Source organism: Lucilia sericata, unplaced genomic scaffold (assembly GCF_015586225.1).
Source record: "Lucilia sericata isolate MDLA Ls3-8-SP2 unplaced genomic scaffold, ASM1558622v1 Contig000602F_arrow, whole genome shotgun sequence".
In the NCBI taxonomy this organism is placed as follows: Eukaryota; Metazoa; Arthropoda; class Insecta; order Diptera; family Calliphoridae; genus Lucilia; species Lucilia sericata.
The window spans coordinates 163,481-190,471 of record NW_023994609.1 but is presented as its reverse complement, the minus strand read 5'-3'; the positions used below and the strand labels follow the sequence as shown (position 1 = coordinate 190,471).

The following is a 26,991-nucleotide window of genomic DNA, read 5'->3' as shown; positions in this document are numbered from 1 at the left end:
AAATCGATTTTTTGAGTTGGGTCACTTGACATTTGTATTATTTACTAGGAATGTAAAGAATGCTCGCAATTAATCTGTTCACACCGTTAAATGTTACGAGTCAAAATTTCAGATTACTTCGAAAAAAATACGAATTTTTGTAATTCTTAAGCCGTTTTCTCAGAAACTACAAAATATAATTCGATGAATTATTTCACATGTTATTTTTTTACCCAGGGATCAATTACGTTGATAATCAAAACAATCGATCCTAAATTTCCCATGGCCCCATACAAAGGTACATATTTCCGGAAATGGATTTATCGTTAATAACTTCCTCAAATATATCGGTATCAACTCAACTCGAGATAAAATTCGACATGAATATATTATGTGTATGAATAAATCACACTATGAAATTTTTTCCGAATCGGTCCACAATTGGTCATAACTTCCATATAAGGTCCACTTTCGAACTAATAAAGCTATCGGGGTAAAATTCGGCACGAATATGTTTTGTGTATTTATCAATTACTATACAAATTTTGTTCGAGATAGGCCCGTAATTGTTCATAATTCCCATATAATGTCCACTTTCGAAAATCACTTAAACGAGCATATTTCATTGATAAATAAATAAATTGTGTATGTATAAATCACTCTATGTATGTATGTATTGCATATGGGCACCGTGGCTCAAAAACTAAAAGTCATTAAAAATAAAATTTCAACTTGTATTATTATAGAAAAATATTAAAATTTTATTATATTAAAGGCCCTAAAGCTCTTCTTAACCACTATGATGAGAAATCGGAATCGAAAGTTACAATAATATTTCAGGCATATTTCTTCACCTTTAGAAGCATTTTCTTTTAATAGTTTTTATTATTTTAAAGGCTAATATTTAAACGGAATTTTATCGGAAAATATTTGTTGGAATAATAGTTATCTTAAAACAAATATAAAACAGATCCTTAAAAGTCAAATTTTCGATTTTCTTTTATAGACTTCGTCACGTTGAAACAGGATATATCCCGATAACTTTTTAGCTGGCATTCAGAAGTATTCAAAACTTTGAATCTAAAACAAGTTTTGTATATAGAAATCAATTTAAAAGAAAAAAAAATTATCTAAGCGGGTTTATTTTTTATAGAATTTCAAAGTTTGTTATATCACGTCACATTACGTAAATTTTCTCACCCTCGAATTGTGAAATATTGTTATTTAAAAAGATGTGATATTTATGCAATTTATTTAATTAGGTGATAGTTATGATTTATTAGTTGATAAGTGGAAGAAAGAGCACAGAAATTCAACAAATGATATTTTTATGAAATGTATGGAAAAAAGTGATTTTCGGATACTGGCTTTATATGGGAGCCGTTTAGCATTTATATGACCGATTATAGGTATTATCATCAGAAGGGTCAGTAATATGGTATTTGTACATTTGAAATAGTTTTGTGTGTTTGTATTATCAGGATGGCGAAATTTTCGAAGTTTATGGGTATATGGAAGCTATGCCTTATCATAGTCCAATAGATAAGGTTTGTTTGGTATTGAAAATGGCCAATATCGGTCCACGTTTTCGGATAGCCCCCATACAAGTGGAACCCCGAAAAACAGCTTTAACGGGCATATCTGTTTTAAAAGTACGAGTTTAGCGATGAAATTCGACATAAAAAAGTTTAATATGAGCCAAAATCTCCAAATTTTATGAGGATCGGTCTATAATTGACTGTACCCCCCATATAAGGTCCCCTTTGGAAAATCACCATAACGCTCATTACTGGCTTAAAAATAGGAATATATCGGTGAAATTCGACATGAACAAGTTTCATATAAGCCAAAATTTTAAAAATAAGAATATGGCGATGAAATTCTACACACATAAATTTTATGCGAGTCAAAATCTCTACCAAATTTTATATGGATCGGTCAATAATTAACCCTACCCCCCTTTTAAGTTCCCCTTTAGAAAATGACTTTAACGCTCACTACTGCCTTAAAAATACGAGTATAGCAATGAAATTTGACATAAGTAAGTATCTTAGGAGCCGAAACCTTTCTACCAAATTTTATGTCGATCGGTCCCCCCATATAAGGTCCCCTTCAGAAAGTGACTTTAACGTTAATTACTCTTTTAAAAGTACGAGTATAGCGATGAAATTCGACATACGTAAGTTCCATGCGAGCCAAAATCTCTCTATAAAATTTTATGGAGATCGCTTAAGAGTACGAGCGTAGAGATGAAATTTGACGTAAGTAAGTTTCGTACGAGCCAAAGCCTAAGAAACTTTTATAGGAATATAAATCTTCCTACCGAATTTAATGTGGAAAGTGTCAGAAAATGATATTCGATGTAGACATGTTTTATATGAACCAAAAAAGATATAAAAACTTATGAAAAACGTTAAATAATTCACCCTACCTCTCATATAAGGAGAGATTTGATGGTGGGTATATTAGTTTCGGCATAACCGAATATAGCATTCTTACTTGTTAAATTATAAAATTTTGATGGAAAAAAACTTGAAAATTTTCCATACATCTGAACAAAATTTGTTCAAATTTGCTTATTTTACGTACTTAGGAGACCTTTTCCACCCCCAAAACGTGTCGTTTGGTATTCCACTATACGTAAAATATTATTATGTGTTTTTCATATAAATCTGTTTGCTTTCTATTTATTTCGACATTCCGCACATTTTACAAAGCTCTCCCTTAGTAATGGATATGTTATCTATATTTGCATCTAAAACAAACTAGAGTGCTATATTCGGCTTAGCCGAATCTTAAATATCCCCCACCTTAAACTCGTTTCATAAATTATAAAATTTTGTGGATTGATTCAAATTTACCTTAATATTTTAGACTTACTTTCATTAGGCCTTACAATATGCAATTAAAATCAAAACTTAACAGACTGTTACAGAGCGTACTAAATTTAACAAATGTTAACCTATGTTCTGCATTTAAAATATTTTCTATGTGTGAGAAAAATATATGGCAATAGTTATAGTTATAAAACTTATATAATTTTGTACGGGAGGTGCAATAGATTTACAACGTTGTTGATCCTATGAAAAAAAAATAATTTGCTTTTAAATTTTTATTGTTGAACCGAATTTCGACACTTAATTTGATTTTTAAAAAAAATTTTAAATATTTATGACAAAAAAAGATAAATCGACCAGGAATCGAACCGGCAACGCTCAGTTTGTTAATTCTCCGTTCCATCCACTACACCACTTCATTATTTTGTCCTTCGTTAACTAATACTTTTTAAATAAAAATGCCATGTTATTTTCTGTTTGTAAAAAACGTCACTGCTGAATAACTTTTATCAACACTGATGTTGCTGAATAGCATAAAAAATTAAACAGTTACACTTTTTCAATGTGCACATTTTATTTGATCTTGGGTTAACAAAATTTTTTACACAAACAGGAAAGAGAATTTCTATGTGAATATTAGTTGCAAACAATTACGAAGCTAATTAATAGTGTAGTGAGAATGGCGTAAAACTAGCAACTGGGAGATTTTCAGTTCGAATCCTGCTCGTTTTGGACATTTATTTTTTTGGGAAAAATAATCAATTTCTTAATCCCTATGGGTGGTACAAGAAATTGTGGACTGATTTGATTTTCAACACAGTGGATTTCCAAAATATATGTATGACAATATTCAACAATAAATATTTGTGTCAAATTTTTTATGGATATCATTATTTGGTAATTAGTAATATGCGTTTAATAGCTTCTCGAAAGGGGACCTTAAATGGGAGCTATGATCAATTATGGACCGATCGTGAAAAAAAATTAGAATAAGATTTCTGTAGATAAAAGCAATATTTGTGCAAAATTTTGCATGGATATCCTTATTTCGTAATGAGTTTTATGCGTTTAAGTGATTCTCGAAAGGGGACCTTGTATGAGAGCTTCGACCAATTACGGACCGATCGTAAACAAATTTTACAGTATCATTTCTATATATAAAAGCAATGTTTGTGCTAAATTTTGTAGGGCTATCTTTATTTGGTAATGAGAAATATGCGTTTAAGTGATTTTGAGAAGGAGACCCTGTATGGGAGCTATGACCAATTGTGGACTGATCGTGAAGAAATGTACAGTAAGATTTCTGAAGATAAAAGCAATATTTGTGCTAAAGTTTTTATGAATATCGTTATTTGGTAATGAGTTATGTGCGTTTAAGTGTTTTTCGGAAGGGGACCTTATATGGGAGCTATGACCAATTATGGACCGATTCAGAAAATTGTTTCTTTATATGAATTCTATTGGCATAGAATTTAAATTTGTAAAATTTCGTAAAGATATCGGCATTATTTCGGAAGTTATTAACAACAAATTAATTTCGGGGAATATGTACATTTGTATGGGAGGTATATGAAAAAGTGAACCGATTTTTCCGATTTTTAGCAATGTTAATCTTGGCACTAAGAGTTATATCACTGACAAAAAATTCATTAATTTATCTGCAGTAGTTTTTGTAAAAAATACAAATAAATATATGAAAAAGCACAATTTGTTTTTATATATTTTGGGTGAATTTCATAGAGTTTCATTGCTTCGTTTTAACGTGAGCGTGTTTTATACAGACAGATATATCTAAATCGACTTAGAATTTCATAAGGACCAAGAATATATATACTTTGTTGGGTCTCAGGTGAATATTACTCGGTGTTACAAACGGAATGACAAACTTATATATACCCTCTATCACCACTGATGGTGGTGGAGGGTACAAAAACGTATTTGCAGGTATTAGCAGCAAAAAATTTTTTCTTCAAAAGTGGACATTATACAGATACATATACAATAAAACATTATACGGGAATCCACGGGAATCTCATTTGAAAGTTACACTAAATGTCAGACTATCCAAAATATTTATTACACAAATAACATATTTTAGACCAAAATTTTTTCACACTTAAAACATTTTATTTAACCATATATTTGCATTGAAGTTAATACAGACCTTGCATTATTCAGTAAAAAATTAAGTTTTTTTATTTTTTGCTACTGCGATCAGGTCAAAAGGAAAAGTCTGCTTTTTATAAAAACTGATATAATGCAATTGCTCATACACTCCTTGCCACTTGAATAGCACATTTATAATTTTTTTTTCAAAGCTTATATTTTTGGATCAGGAATTTCTGGAAACTTGTTTTTCCCCCTCATTCTAGTATTTTTTGTTCTGAATAAAATGTGATATGAATGGCTGTCATATCTGTGATATTTGATTTTATATATATTTTTTGGTAAATTAACCGAAAAAAGCTACTGTTAAAAATTCGGCACTTGAATATAACATCCCCCAGAAAAAGTGATTTTATAACAACTTTTGAAATTAAAACTTATTGATTTTGATTATTTACAACGATATAAATTAAACTAAGCTATTTTAGTAATGTGCTGAACCTCCTTGGTTGACTAACACTTCACAAATCCTGTTTGGAAGTGATTCATATAGCTCGGCCATGTAATTCAGTTGCACTGAGCTCCGTACTTCTTTAATTGCATAGATTAGTTCAGGAATTGTTGAATACTGTTTTCCAGACTCATAAAGTTTTCGGGCAACCCATTTCCACAAGTTTTCTATAATGTTTAAGTCTGGTGAATATGGATGCCAGCTCAACAATTCAACATTTTGGAACTCTATATAAGATTTTACGATCCGGGCAGTGTGGACGTTATCTTGTTATAGGATCTAAGGGCTAGGTCCATATAGGTCATTGAAAACCGAAAAAAGCCTTTTTTATTAACCCAATGTAGTCCTTAACATTTATTCTTGAGCTTAAAACTGATGCTCGAAATTGCCATAATAGGAAATTGCTCCCCATACAATGACGCCACCAACACTGCCAAGTAGACGATCCATATAATGTGGTTCCTTCCGAAGGTCATGAAAATAGTACTTACATAGCAGTGTTGGTGGCGTCCTTATGAAATTCTGAGTCGATTTAAATACGTCCGCCTGTCCATTTGTCTGTTTAAAACACGCTCACGTTAAAACGAAGCAACGGAACTTTATAAAATTCACCCAAAATATAAATTGGTATCCACTTTGGTATTGAAAATCAGGAAGATCGGTAAAATAGGTTCAGAGTTATGAGTAAAAATTTGAGATAACCTCAAAAAAAATTGTGCTTTTTCACATATTTAGTTGTATTTTTTACAAAAACTACTGCAGATAAATTGATGAATTTTATCAGAGATATAACTCTTGGTGTCAGGTTCTTGGTGTCATCGGTTCACAATTTCATATACCTCCCATAAAAATGTACATATTCCCCGAAAATAATTTATTGTTAATAACTTCCGAAATAATGCCGAAATTCTATGCCAATAGAATTCATATAAAGAAAAAATTTTTGAATCGGCCCATAATTGGTCATAGCTCCCATAAAGGTTCCCTTCCGAAAAACACTTAAACGCACATAACTCATTACCAAATAACGATATTCATACAAACTTTGGCACAAATATTGCTTTTATCTACAGAAATCTTACTGTAAATTTTTTTCACGGTCGGTCCACAATTGGTCATAGCTCCCATACAAGGTCTCCTTCTCAAAATCACTTAAACGCATATTTCTCATTACCAAATAAAGATATCCATACAAAATTTAGCACAAACATTGCTTTTATATACAGAAGTGATACTGTAAAATTTGTTAACGATCGGTCCGTAATTGGTCGTAGCTCTCATACAAGGTCCCCTTTCGAGAATCACTTAAACGCATATTACTAATTACCAAATAATGATATCCATAAAAAATTTGGCACAAATATTTATAGTTTAATTTTGTCATACATATAGTTTGGGAATCCGCTGTGTTGAAAATCTAAATCAGTCCACAATTTCTTGTACCACCCATAGGGATTAAAAAATTGATTATTTTTCGCAAAAAAATAATAAATAAAAACTGTCCAAAACTGCTAGTTTTACGCCATTCCCACTACACTATTAACTAGCTTCGTAATTGTTTGCAACTAATGTTCACATAGAAATGCATGCCCTTACCTGTTTGTGTAAAAAAGTGTTGTTAACCCAAGATCAAATAAAATGTGCACATTGAGAAAATGTAACTATTTAATTTTTTATGCTATTCAGCAACATCAGTGTTGATAAAAGTTATTCAGCAGTAATGTTTTTTACAAACTGAAAATAACATGGCATTTTTATATGAAAAATATTAGTTAACGAAGAACAAAATGATGAAGTGTTGTATCCGATTTATCTTTTTTTGTCATAAATAATTAAAATATTTTTAAAAATCAAATTAAGTGTCAAATTCGATTCAACAATAAATATTTAAAAGCTAATTTATTTTTTTTTTTCATAGGATTAACAACGTTGAAAATCTATTGTATCTCCCGTACAAAATTATATAAGTTTTATAACTATAACTATTGCCATACATTTTTCTCACACATAGAAAATATTGTAACCGTCTTGTCTATACCCGATCAAAATTACGTACATCATTACCCAACATACCCGGGTATGTCATACAATTTATATGGCTATTTCATCTTTTTATACATTTCTAGTGTATAATTTAGATAATTATTGAAACTAATTTAATAAAACGTCTGTATATATAAATTAAATAGTTTTTGATCATAAACCATTAACAAAAATATCATATGCAAAAACCCTAAAGAAAAACGCCTTCATAGCGTATAATGTACATTATGCAGAATTTGACTTTGTAAAATTTTGACTTCAAGAAGCTATTACTCAGTGACCAAGAAAGATAATTGAACAAAACTTTTTATATATTATTTATTAAGATGTACAAAATCGATTAGCATTAATGAAATAGTTTTTGCTGTCGTAAGTAGGGAAGTTTTTTCAAAAATTAAAATTTTAAAATTTAAACTTACAAAATTATTTCATCAAAATCGGTCCATATTTGTTAATGTAATGTAACATACCCAGGTATGTTGGGTATTGATGCACGAGGTAAAAATAGAAAATCGGTCATAAATCGGTTTAATATACATATATATATATATATATATATATATATATATATATATATATATATATATATATATATATATATATATATATATATATATATATATATATATATATATATATATATATATATATATATATATATATATATATATATATATATATACATATATAACTAATTTTTGGAAAATGTATAGAAAACATTACTCTGAAAGCATAGTCCAAGTTTCAAGCCGATACGATATATAGATCTCGAGATATATCACTTCAAAAATGAAAAACATACCCGGGTATGTGGGTATTGACATAACGGTTAAATACAGAACATAGGTTAACATTTGTTAAATTTAGTACGCTCTGTAACAGTCTGTTAAGTGGTAGTTTTGTTTTTAATTGCATATTGTAAGGCCTAATGAAAGTAAGTCTAAAATATTAAGGTAAATTTAAATCAATTCATACAATTTGATAATTTATAAAACCACTTTAAGGTGGAGGGTATTTAAGATTCGGCAAAGCCGAATATAGCACTCTAGCTTGTTCATTTCACAGTGTTAAACATCATAAAACCTACCGACACAAACCCCTAAATGATTTCTCTGCAATCCAGTTTCACACGGTATATATCCTCGATGGTGGTAAGGTGATGGTGGCGAGTTGCTCTCATAAGATTGACGACTGGAGGTCTGATGCGAAACATAAGAAGGTACATTATATCCGCTATAGTACGATGTACTGTTTCGGTATTTGTAATAGGGAGGAGGAGAATAGTAAGTACTATACGTAGATGGAGTTGTTGGTCTTTGTGTTGTTGTAGTGGTGGTTGTTGTAGTCGTAGTTGGCTTGGGATAACAACGAAATGAACCTTTTGTGTTAAAACATTCCCATCCTTCTTTGCAATTGTGAGTATTCAATGCACATTCGTCGTTATCATCACAGGTGCTACTGTCCGCATTTAAAGTATAACCAGTACCACAACTTTGTAAGCGCGTACATACGTAACTGCCAATAGTATTGTCACATCGTTGCGTCGGTAAACAGTTATGATTATTTATAGAACATTCATTAATATCGACGCATGCATTCGTCGTTGTATCCAAATTGAAACCAATTTTGCAGTCACAGTGGTAACCACCAATATCATTTACACAATTTTGATTACTATCACAGGCCATATCGTCATTTTCGCATTCATCTATGTCCACACAATTATCGTTTTTCCACTGAAAAACCATCTCCACATTTTTTCGTACTATAATGATGTTTTATCGAATCATTTTTAATTGAAGCCAAGGGAGATAGAGAAGTTTTGAATCCCCCTTTAATGTAGTTTGTAATTTCTGTAAAACATAAAAAAAAAAATATTTGTTCATTCATTAATAAATATCATTAAATGTATATCTAGTAATAATATTAAAATTATATACGTACATTCATACATACATACATACATACGTACATACATACATACATACATACATACATAAATACATACATACATACATGCATACATACATACATACATACATACATACATACATACATACATACATACATACATACATACATACATACATACATACATACATACATACATACATACATACATACATACATACATACATACATACATACATACATACATACATACATACATACATACATACATACATACATACATACATACATACATACATACATACATACATACATACATACATACATACATACATATCAAAATTTAGCTTATAACGATAAAATAGTTATTATATTTTTTTGCCTTTTTTAATCCTTAAAATCACTTTCTGGAACGATTATACGAAATTCTGCACAAAATCATGAAACATTTGCGCTCATTGATTTCAAATTCCTTTAAAAAGAACAAAATTACGTTTTTTACTGTCCTAGGAAAATATTAAGAATCCTTGATCTTGGCAAAGAAAACAAAACAACTTTTAATTTGACAAACAATTTTGAGGTGTTCATTAAAGAGTAAAACCACCGTTTTTTCGTCATTGTTGCTCAAATATACATCCCACAGTGGTATAGGAAAAAAAATTAGGGAAATAATTCGGTAACTTCTAAACTGTTAATCCGACTGTGATGATGGTATGCACAAAGAGGAGGTGTTGTCGAGTTTAGGTTTTGAATTTGGACCTTATTGGCCAACCAGGGGCCCGGCGGGGGGTCCTCAAATTAGGACACCTCGGCTATGTTAAATTTTTAAAATTTATCTCTTATAGTTTAGGAGATATTCGCATTTGAAAATTAAAATGTTTACGGTCCTTACTTTAGTTTTTTGATAATAGCGGGTCCAAATATTCCCGATATACAGTTTTGAAAAATAGACAAAATTACCTTTCCATTGATATATAACATGCCTACCTAATGTTTTTTAAGTGACAAATTAATTAGGGAAAACTCAACATCTTTTAGAAAATTTACCTAGCACTATTATTTTCATCCATATATGTAACAAATTTAAGAGTTAACCTTATGGATGAAAATAATAGTGCTTGGTAAATTTTCTAAAAGATGTTGAGTTTTCCTATAATTTTTGAAAATTAAAAAATTCGCGGAATACTTTAAAAAAAAAAAAATTAAAAAATGTTTTTTATTCAGTTTTTGCGAAGATACAAATTTTTCAAATTGCAATAAAAATTTTATTTATGAATATTTTTTGATGAAATTTTACAGTTAGGTAGATTTTTTTACTCAAAATCCTATTATATCCGTACCAGGGGCGGGGTTATCGAAACCCGTTACAAAATGATTAAGAACATATTGGGTCATATAAAACAGGTCACTATAATTTGATATCGACTATGCGATTTGAGAATTTTTGCTCAAAACTGAATTTTCCATAAAAAATAGGGTTTATTTGGATGGACCTGGTCCCCTCGGTATCAAAAATTTTTAGGTTTTGTTTCATTTATCGTATTTTATGTAAAGTCAGCTTTCCAAAAAGTATAAATTCTAAATACATCTTCTTAGAAACTTTTTAGATAACTTAAAAAGAAAAAGATACATTTTTCCCAAAAAAATTACAAAAAATCGCCTTTTTTTAATTTTTAAAATTAAAATTCCTATAACTTTGGACTCAGTCATGACTTTTACATAATTCTTTCACTGCTTGCTATATAAACTTGTTGTTAAGCGAATAAAAAAAAAATGGCGAAAATCGGGAATATTTGGAACCGCTATTATCAAAAAACTAAAGTAAGGACGGTAAAAATTTTAAAATTTTAATTTTCAAATGCGAATATCTCCTAAACTATAAGAGATAATAAACTCAAATGAAGAAATAGGATCGTTTTAAAAATTTAACATAGCCGAGGTGTCCTAATTTGAGGACCCCCCGCCGGGCCCCTGGTTGGCCTATAAGGTCCAAATTCAAAACCTAAACTCGACAACACCTCCTCTTTGTGCATACAAAATCGAATCGAAATAACCGTTTAGAAGTTACCGAATTATTTCCCTCTTTTTGTTTTCCTATACCATTTATAAAAAAAGTATGTTTAAAAATATTATTTTTATTAATTAGCTTATGCATCCAGACTAAAGTTTTGGATGGATTTAGACACCACTTATTAAATCCGAAGAAATAAAGATTTAAAGGTCAAATATCGTACCTAAATAATTTTACTTATTTAAATATCCACATCTTCCTTTAAATACAAAATTTCGGAATTTGTTAATGGAAAGTGTGTGATGGAATTATTCAAAATCATTATTTAATTTGAAAAGCTTGGAATAAATACGGCGCTACATACGTGCAGAATTTTTGGTGGATAATTTTCTAAAGGTATAAAAAGATATTGAAAGATGAATTCATACATATTTTATATGAACAATGTTTTATAGGCATCGTTTGAGATTTGCAAATGTGCTGTCTTTCAGGACACTTTAATGAGTAGTCAAATATCATGGTTTTTTAGATTTGAGCTGCATTTAAAAAATGATAACCGAATTTATATCAAGATAATTTTTTGATGGTTTATTTAACTTATCGCAGATTTTTATTGTTATATCGATTTAACAATAAATTTAAATTTTATATTTTTGATATAAAACTCGATTTGTACGGAAAATATGAATGATTACGGATCTTTAAGGAGCGCACAGCAGGCCCGATAGTGGCCTAGGTGTATTTCTTCGGATTTCATGTAATATACATAGATGGATTTGTAGATTTAAGTTTAAAATTCGAATTTTTGTGAAAAATGTAATATAAATATATTATTTACCCTATTTTAGGAGCGGTTTTTGCTCAGTAGTTTTTATTCTGCATACCAAAGTGGCATCGTAGGTGGAAAATATAAGCGATGGGGATAATATATACGGATCTACAACAATATAACATTGATAAAAAATTTCCATATGCTATTTCTCGATCGTAGTAAACTACATCCGATTCTGTTTTAAAATAGTTTTTTTTTTTGAGGATATACATCGGATTACAGGTTTTGAAATAAGAATAGTTTTCCGGTGGAAAATATAAGTGATAGGATATACGAATCTACAACCGCTTTTACGCTTTAGATGAAAATCGATTTTTGATAATAAATTAAATTGATTACAGATTTTTATTTTACCTAATCGTAATGTAAGTTAAGGACCTACAAACATTGTAGAGTGTTCAAATAAAAATAAATTTTTGAATAAAATTTTAACTACCTATATATCATTAGCATTATAAATGTAACAAAAAACAAGTAAGAAAGTATAGTCGGGCGTGGCCGACCATATGATACCCTACACCAGTTATGAATATTAAATGTGATTTATTTTTCATAATATCGCATTTATCTTCAATATTCCCTTGTTCCGATACATTTAAGCAATTTATGGATGAAAAACCAATTTTCTGAAAGAGGCTTTATATGGGGGCTAGGGGCAAATATGGACCAAGCCCGATAAAATTTTGTGAATATATATATATTTACATAATATTTAATTGTGCTGAATTTCATCGCGATATTTGTGTTTATAAGTTAATTTGGGACATTCAAGTAATTTTCTGAGGGGGACTTTGTATGGGAGCTAGGGTCAAATGGGGCCCGATCTTTATGAAATTTGGCAGGGTTATCAAGACTTCTATAAAACTTAGTTGTGCCGTATTTTATCGATATATCTGTATATTTAACATAATTATGAGCTCAGAAGCCCTTTTCGGGGGGTTCTGTTCTATGGGGGCTAGGTGAAATAATGGACCGATTTTAACCATTTTCAATAGGCCAAATTTCATCCAATTATCTCGAAAATTGCGACTTGTAGCTTGCGCACAAGGTTTACATGGACAGCCAGCCAGACGGACGGACGGACATAGCTTAATCGACTCAGAAAACGATTCTAAGCCGATTGGTATACTTTAAGGTTTTTATATGTTACAAACATCAGCACAAATCCAATATACCCTCCCCACTAAAGTGGTGTAGGGTATAATGAACGGAAAAAGGTCATTGCATTTCATTAAGATCACAACAGGCCCAAAATTAGTGGTATAGGCGTATTTATTCGGATTTGATGTGTTAAACGTTCTCTTCCTCAAACTAACCTAACCTTCCACGATAGAACTATTATCATGCAAAATTTCATGAAGCATAAAATGCAGATCAAAATTTGATACCAAAAATACACTGTCTGTTGCCAAATTTCTTGAAAATTGGTTCATGGTTTTTATATTTAGCCTAGAAATTTGGTGTTATAGCTGTTATTTTAAAAGTGATCATAAAAATGTGCGTAGCATCCAATCAACATCATATAGAGTAATTTTTAACTTCTGAGGTCAGACCTATTAATATGCCGAATTTTATGTAAATGGGCTTAGTAATTATGTAGTGAAAGAGTAATTAAAGAGTCTCATATATATTTATTATTATATATTATACTTTTTGAAGATATAATGTGTAGTACTGTTCATTCCACAACATTATAACAGATTTTATGAAAATCAGATTAGTACTTTTTTGTGTGCTTGAACGTAAATTTGGTATAATAATTGTTTTACAAAAAGTTGGCGTAAAAAGGGGCGTGGCGTCCGATCCAGATTTTATATAGTTTAAAATTCCTCCTGAGGTCAGACCTATCGGTATACCAAATTTCATGTAAATCGGTTCAGTAGTTTTCTGTAAGTCTCGAATGATTTATATTGGGTTTTAATAAAAAGTATCTTGACGTAAGGGAGAATAGTCTGCACATTTTCTGAAGTGAAATATAAAATGGCTTACGAATTATATCCGATTAATTTGCACAATATCAGAAGAGAATTGTTTTTGTAACTTCATCAGACAATTAACCGAATCATATAAATTTCCTTTAGATATTTAACAGAATAGTCTGCACATTTTTTGCTCGGTCATTTTGTTCCCATTTTCAGTACTATTGTAAGAAAACGTTGCGACAAATCTGCACATTACACAGTAGGACAGCATGGAAATTTTTTAGAAATAAATCTGGCATTTCTAAACGGCTAGTCTAATTGGAATAAAATTTTATTTTTATTCGAGTTTAAGCTATGAAAATGGATCCCACAAATGCCCCAGGGCGGCGCTATGGGGCTCTAAGTAAGGTAACTTCGACATGTAAAATTTTTAAACGTGTTATTTTTTGCTTTCCCATCCGATATGCTTGAATGTGTTATTTACCTCTTATAATTTGCGAGTTATAGGCATATGAAAATTGAATTTCAAAAATTTGCATTAGTTAGACCACTAAATTACCAAAAACATATCAAAAATTTCAGGGTAATAGCATTTATGGATCCAAAAATAAACGATTTTCAATTTAAAAATTTAAAAAATGCAATTTTTTGGAGTGAAAAGTGCCTACATAATGTCTACATTCTTTAAAGACATATATCTATTTTATGTTTTGGAAGGCATCTTTATGGGAAATATCTTGGTATAAAAAATATGTCCTATTTTTTGAATATCTCGACCTTATGAATTTGACGTATTTTTTTTATCAAAATTTAAACTTTGGGAAACATGTTCTAAAATCCCAAAGCTGAGATCACAAAACTTAAAGTAGTTTTGGAAGCCTTGATGTGTTTCCTATTCATGCCCAAAGTATTTTCTTCTGATCCTAGAGAGAATGGGATTTTCGTTCCAATTTTTGGGAATTGCGGGATTTTCTTTCACCTTTTCACAAATTAATTTACACTTTATTATTTAGAATAACAAATTTCAAAAACTTTGAAAATTACATTAAACTTTGTTAATAAATAAAGATTTTATTACATATAACTTGTTTCTTGAGTTTCTAAAACTAAAATTTGTATAAAAAATTTTATTAATTTTGTAAATATTAGGTACAATTTGATCCAAATGTAACCCATAGTAATTACTTTTGCTTAGCATAAATAATATTTTATCTTCCAAAAAAATTTCAATTCAATATCTCAAAATATACCTATTTAAATCTGAATCCTTCCAAATTTTTTTTATTTTTACATTCGTGAGAAGAGTATATATAAGTTCGTCATTCCATTTGTAATTTCCAAAATATTATTTTTCGACCCTTTAAATTCTGAATCCTTATAGATAGCGGAGTCGATTAAGCCATGTCCGTCTGTCTGTCTGTTGAAATCATTTTTTGATTGGATGTGTGTGTATATTGTTTCTCAGATATACACATTTTTGTATTTAATTCATATGAGAGGTTCCAAGAACCTCAAATGAATGTCCGCACATTTTACTTCCAAATTTTCACTTTTATGTTTATTTTAAGATTATACCTCTAATAGTTTCCCAGATAAACGAATTTTTTATTTAATTCATATGGTAGGTACCACGGCCCCTATTGCTAGTCCGCCAATTTTTCACATAGATGTTAAAGTGCTTTGTGCAAAATTTAAAGATTCCAGCTCCAATAGTTTCCCAAATAAACGATTTTTTGTATTTAATTCACATGCGAGGTACCATTCCATGCAAACACACATTCGTTTTTGTATATATAGACCAGTGTTGCTCAAACACATACTACCATAGACTACCATAGTTTTATTTGTGTTGGTAAAGTAGCAGAGAACAGAATTCAATTCAAAATAAAAGTATACTAATAAAATGACTATAAACTATAAAGCATATGCTAACTGTCAAATATTTATTATGGATTTTGACAGCCAGCGTATATCAAAGTCTATATATAAAAAACTATCAACTGTTCTTTCATGTTGTCCTACATTAATTCGGCTTTCTCAAAATTTTGTTGTTGTATTTCTGTGTGTATTTTAAAAACGTCGCGTACAGACCTTACTTCGACAAGTGCTGATCAGCAACTGATTTGATTTAGTTTTTTAAGTTGAGAGCAAACCAACTGATATTGCTCATTATAAAAAGAAGAAGAATTAAACCTATAGTGTATGTGTATCAACATAGCGTCAGCAGAATTTTCTTACCCTATCACGCGTGCTATGTAATGGCAATCTTGTGCTCCTCTGATATAGACCATACATGGGCACATTGCAGTATAATTTTATTGCATTACACATTTCAGTAATCAGTAAATTTTTACTGATTACTGAAAAAATTTTCAGTATTCAGTAAATTTTTATTGATTACTGAAAAAATTACAGTATTCAGTAAAATTTTACTGAAAAATAATTTAAGATTTAGGCTATTATATAAATTTGTACATAGCTAAGTTCTTGTCTTCTGAAAAGATTTACAATCCCAAAAATTAAAATTTATCGCACTATAGCTAATTGTGATGATAAATACATACGTCTTATATTCAAAAATATGTTGAAAATATAATTTTCAGTAAATTATTAGATTGTACGGAATACTGTAAACACATCTTCAGTAATCAGTAAAATACTGCATTTTTTTTTGCAGTAACCAGTAAATTTATTGCAATTCTTTGCAGTAATCAGTAAAATTTACTGAATACTGAAAATATTTTCAGTAACCAGTAAAAACTTACTGAATACTGATTTTTTTTCAGTAATCAGTAAAACTTTACTGAATACTGAAAATTTTTTCAGTAAACAGTAAAAACTTATTTTTACTTCAATTTTACTGGTACTGCAAAGTGCCCATCTATATTATAGACTACCTATACCCAGTGTGCTTTGCTACCCTAAAAGCAATGTAAATAAAACAACACTTTACGATTTTGAAAATTCTAACTAGAATAGGAGATTCTAACAAGCCCTAATGAAAATCCGCCCATTTTCCCCAAAATGTTGAAATATATGTTAAATTTCTTCGTGCAAAATTTCAAGATTTTAGGTCTATTAGTTTCCCAGACAAACGACAACTACAATTTATTACCCAAATGTTCACATGGATGTCAAAGTTGTTCTTGCAAAATTTGAGGATTTTAGCATTTTAGCTCTAATAGTTTCTCAGATATACGAAATTTTCTATTTAATTCAAGCCCCCTAATGAAAGTCCGCCTTTTTCCCCAAAATGTTCAGATAAATATTAAAGTTCTTCGTGCAAAATTTTAAGAAGCTGGCTCTATTAGTTTCCCAGATAAACGAATTTGTGTATATTTTATTCATATGGGAGGAGCAACGCCCCCCATTGGTAGTCCGCCAATTTATTACACAAAATGTTTACATGGATGTTAAAGTTCTTCGTGCAAAATTTTAACTCTAATAGTTTCACAGATAAGCGATTTTTTGTATTTAATTCATATGGGAGGTGCCACGCCCCCTACTTCTAGTCCGCCCCCTTTTTCCTTAAATAATCATATTGACACTAAAGTGGTTCCGACAAAATTTGAGGACTCTATCTGTTATACTTTCTCAGATATACTTATTTAATATTTTCTTCATATGCCACGCGCACTATACCATTCTGCCCATTTTGTCCGAAATAATCTTATGGATGTCAAAAATGTCATACAAAAAATTGAAGACTCTAAGTTGTACTTTCTGAGTCTTGCGACTGTTTAATACAAGTTTAGGGGGCGTGGCACCCCTCCCACTTGAAATTTCGTATAAATAGTAGCCCATAGTTCCTTCCAGACATGGAGGAAGACACTGGGGAAAAAAAAAAAGGAGCAGCCGGAGCCGCGAAAAGCCAAAAGAAGAGACAGCAGACAGACAAAGACAGACCAGACAGACAGAAACAGACAGACAGACAGACAACAACAAACAGACAGACATAGACATACATACAACAGACAGACAGACAACATAAACTAAAACATGAACATACATACATACAACAGACAGACAAGACATACAACATACATACATACAGACATACATAAACATACAGACATACATACATAACAGACATACATACATACATACACAACATACATACATACATACTACATACATACATACATACATACATACATACATCTATACATACATACATACATACATACATACATACGACATACATACATACATACATACATACATACATACATACATACATACAGACATACAACATACATACATACATACAGTAGTGAGCACAAAAATGCAACGCGTGACGATATGATCTTCGATTTCGTCTGTTTCGAAATAACGGTAATGTATCTATCTCTTCTTTTGCTGTTTATTCTCTTAACTCTGGGCTTCCAAACAAGCGAAATTTTGTTTCAATTTCTATTACGCAAAGTGAAATATTTTATATTTGCTGAAAAAAGTGAACTTTTTTCGCGAGCACAAAAAATGCAACGCAATGAAATAACAGTAAATTTATGATTTTTATTGCGTTTTGAATGAAAGTTTCTTGAAGAAATTAAACAATACGAATATTATAATAGTAGTAATTATTATCTAATCAAAAAGAACTATTATTAAAGCTCTAGAGAATAAGAATCCATGCTTGAAATTGGTTCGTTCTTTTGAGTGAAAAATTTGGCGTAAATCGATATGAATCACGATTTCACTTCAGAAAAAGCATGGAAAGGGAACAGATAGTGGTTGTCTATGGAAAACTTCCACTTTTAAAGACCGTCAGGTGATTAAATTGTTTAAAATCGGCTCACGAAAGAAGATAGTGGACGTTGCTAGTTTCACAAAGGAGCACTCTATTGGACTCTATTGGAGTTCACATTGCTCGCGGACGTTTTAATAAAGTGTAATTTGCTTGGAAAACATTTTACTAAGGAACCATTCATCAGTAGAGTCAAGAAAAACAAGCCCCGTTATTTTGCGAAACGTATCAGCATTGGTCAAGTGAACAGCGGGTTAAGGTCTTATGTGACGACGTGAGCAAATAAAATTTATTTGGCTCCGATACCATAAATTTCTTACTAGATGGCCTAGACAAAGACAATATATTCGTCTAATAGTCACATATGTCGAAAAATCCATTTTGGAGTGGTTCAAGAAGCGAGATTTTCGCAATGAAATCACTGATTATATGTCAAGCATTTACAGTACCACCTGACCAATGCTTAACACATTTCTCAAACTCAAAGCGGTACTTTTTATTGACTCTACTAATCTGGGATTTCTTTGTGAATCATTTTCCAAGCAAATTACACTTTGTTAAACCTTCTGCGGGCAATTTGAACTCCAATAGAGTCACCCATATGCTCCTTTGTGAAACCAGCAACATCCACTGACATCTTTCGTGAGGCGATTTTGAACAATTTAATCATGTGACGGTCTCTAAAAGTGGTAGTTTTCAAAAGATGACCACTATCTGTTACCTTTCCACGCTTTCTCTCAGGTGAAATCGTAATACAGATCGATTTACGTCAAATTTTTCACTCAAAAAACAAACCAATTTCAAGCATGAATTCTTATCCTATAGAGCTTTAATAATAGTTATTTTTTGATTAGATAATAATTACTACTATTATAATATTCGTATTGTTTAATTTCTTCAAGAAACTTTCATTCAAAACGCAATAAAAATCATAAATTTACTGTTATTTCATTGCATTGCATTTTTGTGGCTCGCGAAAAAAGTTCACTTTTTCCAGCAAATATAAAATATTTCACTTTGCGTAATAGAAAATTGAAAATGAAAATGGCGCTTATTTGGAAGCTCTGCGTTAAGAGAATAAACAGCAAAAAGAAGAGATTGAGTGATTACCGTTGTTTCGGAATCAGACAAAATCAAAGAGAAGGACCCGCGGGGCAAGGGTGCGCGGATGCAGCACATGCAGACACATACAGACAGACAGACAACAGACAGACAACAGACAAAGACAGACAGACAGACAGACAGAAGACAGACAGACAGACAGACAGACAGACAGACAGACAGACAGACAACAGACAGACAGACAGACAGACAGCGACAGACAGACAGACAGACAGACAGACAGACAGACAGACAGACAATAGACAGACAGGACAGACAGACAGACATGACAGACAAGCCGAACAAGACAGACAGACAGACAGACAGAAGCAAGATCCAGGACAGACAGACAGACAGACAGACATACAGACAGACAGACAGCCAGAACAGACAGACAGACAAGACAGACAGACAGGACAGTACAGACAGGACCGACAGACAGACAGACAGACAGACAGACAGAACAGCCGACAGACAGACAGCATACAGACAGACAGACAGACCGAAGACAGACAGGACAGATCAGAACAGACAGACAGACAGACAGACCGAAGACAGACAGGACAGACAGACAGACAGACAAGACAGACAGACAGACCGACAGACAGACAGACAGACAGACAGACAGACGACAGCAGAAGACAGCAGAAGACGAGAACAGACAGACAGACGCAGTACAGACAGACAGACAGAGCAGGTACAGACAGACAGACAGAGCAGACATACATGACCAGGACAGACAGACAGACAGACAGACAGCAGACAGGACAGACAGACAGACAGAAGACAGGGACAGACAGACAGACCGACAGACAGACAGACAGCAGACAGACAGACAGACAGACAGACAGACAGACAGGACGACCAGACAGACAGACAGTAAAAGAAGACAGAAGAATTACAGACTGACAACAGACAGAACAGACAGACAGAAGCAGACAGACAGACAGACAGACAGAAGACAGAAAGAAGACAGAGGAGACAGAAGACAGACAGACAGACAGACAGACAGACAGACAGACATACCGACAGAATACATACATACATAACTACATACATACATAATACATAATACATACATACATACATACATACAACAACATTTACAGAAATACATACATAAATAAATACAGACATACATACATACATACATACATACATACACTATACATACATACATACATAACATACATACATACATACAATACATACAACATACATACATACATAGGCCGCAATTTTGGACCAAACATGTTTTTTTTGGCACAGGGTCGTCCCTGTCAAATATACTATTATCTCTTGGCACAAATATGTTTTATATAAGTATAAATTACACTGCAGATTTTCGTAATGAACGGCCCTAGCTCCCACACAAACCCCCCTTCAAAAGATGTCTTAAACGTCTAAAATTGACTTGTAACCATTTGTATCGCAATGAAACTCAACATAACTAACTGTTATTTAAAAATATATCCATTTCCCAAATTGAATGAGTATCGGCCCATGTTTGACCTATACTCCTATATAATTATATATTTATATTTAGAAAATTAGTTTTTTATCAATAAATTGCTTAAATACTTTAGAATTAAGGTAAAATTCGACATAAAAGTCGGCCATGCCCGCCTATACTTTCCTACTTGTTTTTCATAAATTTTAGCGAAATTAAACATAATGATATAAATTAAATTATCTTTAAATAAAACTTCAACATTTTTATAAAATTTAAGAAAAAGTATAATATTATTCACGAAATATTTTCATAAAAAAAAAAAAATTAAAATCCGTGTGGAGAATAATTTTGAACTAAAATTAGATAAATTATTTTAAAATGAACAATAATGTTTGCATACATTAATATTTGGTAAATTTTACCATATTTATCCAAAATTCAATTTTTTCAATTTATGAAAATTAATTTTTCCAAGATTATTTTGCATTACACTGAAATATTTCGTACAAATTCGTATATATTAGGAAAGAATTTCGATTCGTACAATATACGACGTTTTTCGTTTATATTAGGCATGGATTTTTTCAGTGTATAAATGTCAATTAATTGAAAATATTTACAGGATAATGTTGTAAATAGGCTTGTATATCATTATTATATTTGTTTAGGAGTTTATGTCACTGATTCACATTTATTAAAATTCCCATTATTTTTTACAATTACTCAGAGAAAAATTCTTCAAATAAATTTTTTTACGTATTTAATGATAATTTTTCTTCAAACATTTTAAAATTAAAATAAATATTAAATATCAAACATTCTCATATTCAAAAATAACTTTCGGCAAACAAGAACTTATCTTTATGTTTAACAACAGAGATTTCTCTATGTGTAACTCCATCCTAAAACTTCTCTCAGTTTGGAAGTTACGTACGTGTGTTGGAAAATAAACCAGAGAGCTCAATTGAGAGCTCGCTGCGCTTGTATGATCTATATTGATGCAGTATGTTTATTTATATTAAATACGATTATTTCAAAACAAAAGAAAAATATGTGATAAATGAATAATGCATTAGTGAATATTTATATTTTTTATTTTTCTAAAAACAAAAAAATAGAAAAATATTATACATACATATCTACACTGAAAATAATCCATGCCTAATATACACGAAAATTGTTGTACATTGTACGATATGCTTCGTGGTTTCGCACCACGAAATTCTTTCGTAATATATACGAAATTGTAAGAAATATTTTTGTAAAATGCAAAATAATTTTCTTTTAAAATAATAATTGTAAATTTTGAAAAAGATTGCGAATAAAAAAAAAAACAATTTTTTTTATGTTTTTTAAAAAAACATAAAAAATTTTACAGGAAATTAGACAGCTAATTTCCTGTAAATTAAAAATTACGTTTAATTTAACTCCCTTAAAATTTCGAAAATAACAAAAAAAATCGTAACAAAATAATTTTTTTGTGAAATCAAAAATAATTCTTGTATATTACTAAATAATCTTGTTATGAAAAAAATTCGTTACTTTCGTTAAATATTACATGCCTTAACGAAATTATTTTTGTAAAAGAAAACAAAGTTTCTTAATATATACGAAAAAATGTATTACGACAGGTTTTCGTACTTTCGTAAAATTAGAAAAGGGGTTGATTAAACAATATTTCGTATTATACACGAAATTTTCGTATATATTACGAGAAAAGTAGTTACGAAATTTTTTTTCGTAAAGTTAAACATTGATTATTTTCAGTGTATGTATTATTATACCCTCCACCACCATCAGTGATGATAGAGGGTATATATAAGTTTGTCATTCCGTGTGTAACACCAAGAGAGTGTATATATTCTGGGTCCTTATGAAATTCTGAGTGGATTTAGCTCTGTCCGTCTGTCTGTCTGTGTAAAACACGCACACGTTAAAACAAAGCAATGGAATATACGAAATTCAGCAAAAATATTCATTATTATCTGGTACAGTTTGGTATTGAAAATAAGCAAAATCGGTTCACATGGGAAAAGTTATGAATCAAAATTTAAAACAACTCCGAAAAAAATAAGTATTTTTTATACATTCTGATGTAATTTTCTCGAAAACTATGCAAGATAATTTCATGAAAGTCATCATACAATCGTTTCTACACAAGATCTTGATTCTTGCTGAAAATTGTCAATAGAATTTATCGAGAGAAAAATTTTCTGGATGGGTCCATAATTGGACATAGCTCTCATACAAGGTCCCCTCCCGAAAATCACTTCAAAGCGCATAACTCATTACTAAATTAAAATATCCATATAAAATTTTGAATAAGTAATGTAATGTAATGAATAAGTAATGTAATGAATAAGTAATGCTCATATGCACAGAAATATTACTGTGAAAGTTTTTTCCGATCTGTCCATAATTGGTCATAGCTCCCATACAAGGTCCCCTCCCGAAAATCACTTAAACGCACATAACTCAACTATCTTAAGATATCCACATACAATTTGGTACAAGTATTGCCTCACATACAGAAATATTACTCTGAAATGTTTTTCCGATCGGCCCATAATTGGTCATAGCTCCCATACAAGGACCCTTCCCGAAAATCACTTCCCGGAAATCACTTAAACGCACATAACTCATTACCAGGGAAACCAAAATATGCAAATGCATGTTTTTTGTGGTGCGTCGTATGGACTCATGGATAAGATATTTACACGTTTCAGACCAATTTAAGAATTTTGGAATCGATTTGTTAGAGCATATTTTTGCATATTTTACCCATAAGAGCATAATTTTGCATGATTTGACTTTTGTAGCATATTCAAGGCATATTTTCGAGTTTTTAGAGCATATTTTACTCTTTTAGTGCATATTTTGAAGTTTTTCGCTTTTTTTTAATTTTTGTACATTTTTAATTTTCTTTTCAAAACTTTATTTAAAAAAATCAAATTTAATTTTTTTTATTTTTTTTTAATTTTTTAGCCTATTTTACAATTTTGAAAAAAATTATTTTCTTTGTAAAACTTGAAAACTGCAAAAAATACATTAGTCTCATCAAAACCAATGTTATATTTTTTATTCAATAAAGCATTAAATTTTAAATCGGACATAAAACCGATTACTTTGGATTTCATGACACCAATCCATTTTTATCGTTTAAAAAACTAGTATTGATAACACTGTAAGTATGTCAAAAAGACACAGAAAAACGCCGAGATACCAAAACTTAATTTTGGGTCGTAGAATCTATTGTCTTACTCCGTTTTGAAAATTTAGGTCAAAATCGGGAGATACTGTGTTTTAAGGTATGAACTGTTTATGAGGTGATTTTTTAATTTTTAAATTTTTGAAAAAAGTTTTCACGCATAGACATACGAACTAATTATAAAAAGCTAAATATATGTATATGCATAATTAATTCATAATTTTCTATGCGTGAAAGTTTTTTTAATTTAAATAATCAAAAAACACCTCAGAAACAGTGTAAACTTTAAAATCCAATATCTCCCGATTTTGACCTAACTTTTCAAAACGGAGTATGCCACTAGATTCTACGACCGAAAATTAAGTTCACGTGTATCGGCGTTTTTCTGTGTGAAGCTATGAATACAATTGCAAGAAATGTGTCAAACTTTGTCGTTTGAAATATGTTTTTTTTGGGGACCAAATGGATGAAGGTAAAACAGAGTTCTATTAAACTAGTTCTTCAAACTATCAGATGAATCAATTATAAAAAATCTAGTAGGATGAAATATGACATTAAATATTTATTATTTCATTACAATTTCAGTCTTTTCAAGCTTTTCAATGTTAAAATATAATTTAAAATAATTATTTTTGGAGCATATTTTTTAAATTTTAAGAGCATATTTTGAGTTTTTTACGGCATATTTAAAGCGCTTAAAACACTTTTTTTAGAGCATGTTTTCGGTTTCCCTGCTCATTACAAAATATTGATATCCATACTTTTAGCACAAATATTGCTCTTATATACATAAATTACACTATAAAACTGTTTTACGATCGGTCCATATTTGGTTATAGCTCTCATACTAGGTTCCCTCCAGATAATCACTTAAATGCACAATATTCATTACCAAATAATGATATAGATACAGAATTTTGAAATTTTGTCTTTATTATAGATGGGCACTTTGCAGTACCAGTAAAATTGCAGTAAAAATAAGTTTTTACTGTAATACTGAAAAAATTTTCAGTATTCAGTAAAGCTTACTGATTACTGAAAAAAATTCAGTTTTCAGTAAGTTTTTACTGGTTACTGAAAATATTTTCAGTATTCAGCAAATTTTACTGATTACTGCAAAAAATTGCAATAAATTTACTGGTTACTGCAAAAAAATGCAGTATTTTACTGATTACTGAAAATGTGTTTACAGTATTCCGTACAATCTAATAATTTACTGAAAATTATATTTTCAACATATTTTTGAATATAAGACATATTTATCATCACAATTAGCTATAGTGCGATAAATTTTAATTTTTGGGATTGTAAATCTTTTCAGAAGACAAGAACTTAGCTATGTACAAATTTTTATAATAGCCTAAATCTTAAATTATTTTGTCGGCCAATAAAAAGTTGTTGGAAGCATTTATTATATTTTATAATATTAGATTATTAATAGAAAAGAGAGTAAAAGAGATCTATATGATAATAGTTGTATGAAAATTTTAGTTAAATATAATATTTTTTTACTAATAATGCATTTTGGTTGAAAATTTTACTGATTACTGAAACAAATTTCAATATTCAGTAAGATTTGCATTACCAGTATTTTTTACTGTTTACTGAAATTTTTTTCAGTATTCAGTAAAATTTTACTGAATACTGTAATTTTTTCAGTAATCAATAAAAATTTACTGAAATTTACTGATTACTGAAATGTGTAATGCAATAAAATTATACTGCAGTGTACCCATGTATGGTCTTTACATACATAATTGGTCATAGCTCCCATACAAGGTCCTATTACGAAAATCTCTTAAACGCCCATTACTCATTACCAAATAAAGCACTTGATACAAAATTTGGCACAAATATTAGCTTGGTATACAAAAATTCTATATCAAGATTTTTTCACGATCGGTCCATAACATTGGTGCGGTCAGTCCTATGCAAGGTTCCCTTCAGAAAATCACTTGAACACACATTACTTATTACTAAATTACGATGTAGATAGACAATTTGACTGAAATATAGCTTTTATGTACAGAAATTTTGCTTAAACAATTTTTTACGATCGGTCTATAATTGGTCATATCTCCCATACTAGGTCCTGCCTCTAAAAGCACTTTAACCGTATTTAACTAGTTGCATTATCAATTTGTGTAGAACAAAATTATATATATATATATATTTTGAAAATCCTTAAATCTTTCACACACATGCATACATGCACATTATTAAATATCGTTAAAGCATATTTTAGGGCGCTATAAAAATATAAAAGAAAATGTAATGTTCAATAAATTTTGGAATTGTAACAGATTTAAGCTGATTAATTCTTGGGGGTT

At 30.4% G+C, this 26,991-nt stretch overlaps 1 protein-coding gene across 3 annotated transcripts in view; it reads right to left on the bottom strand.

Moving 5' to 3' along the window:
* The window catches only part of LOC119606563 (fibulin-2-like), a 175,918-nt gene that overhangs the window by 38,115 nt on the left and 110,812 nt on the right, over nucleotides 1-26,991 (bottom strand). For all 3 annotated transcript variants that reach the window (XM_037960119.1, XM_037960118.1, XM_037960120.1), the window contains one exon: nucleotides 8,564-9,329. In XM_037960119.1, the coding sequence (XP_037816047.1) occupies nucleotides 8,564-9,224 (661 nt within the window). In that variant the 5' untranslated portion in view covers nucleotides 9,225-9,329. The remainder of the gene's footprint in view (nucleotides 1-8,563; nucleotides 9,330-26,991) is intronic.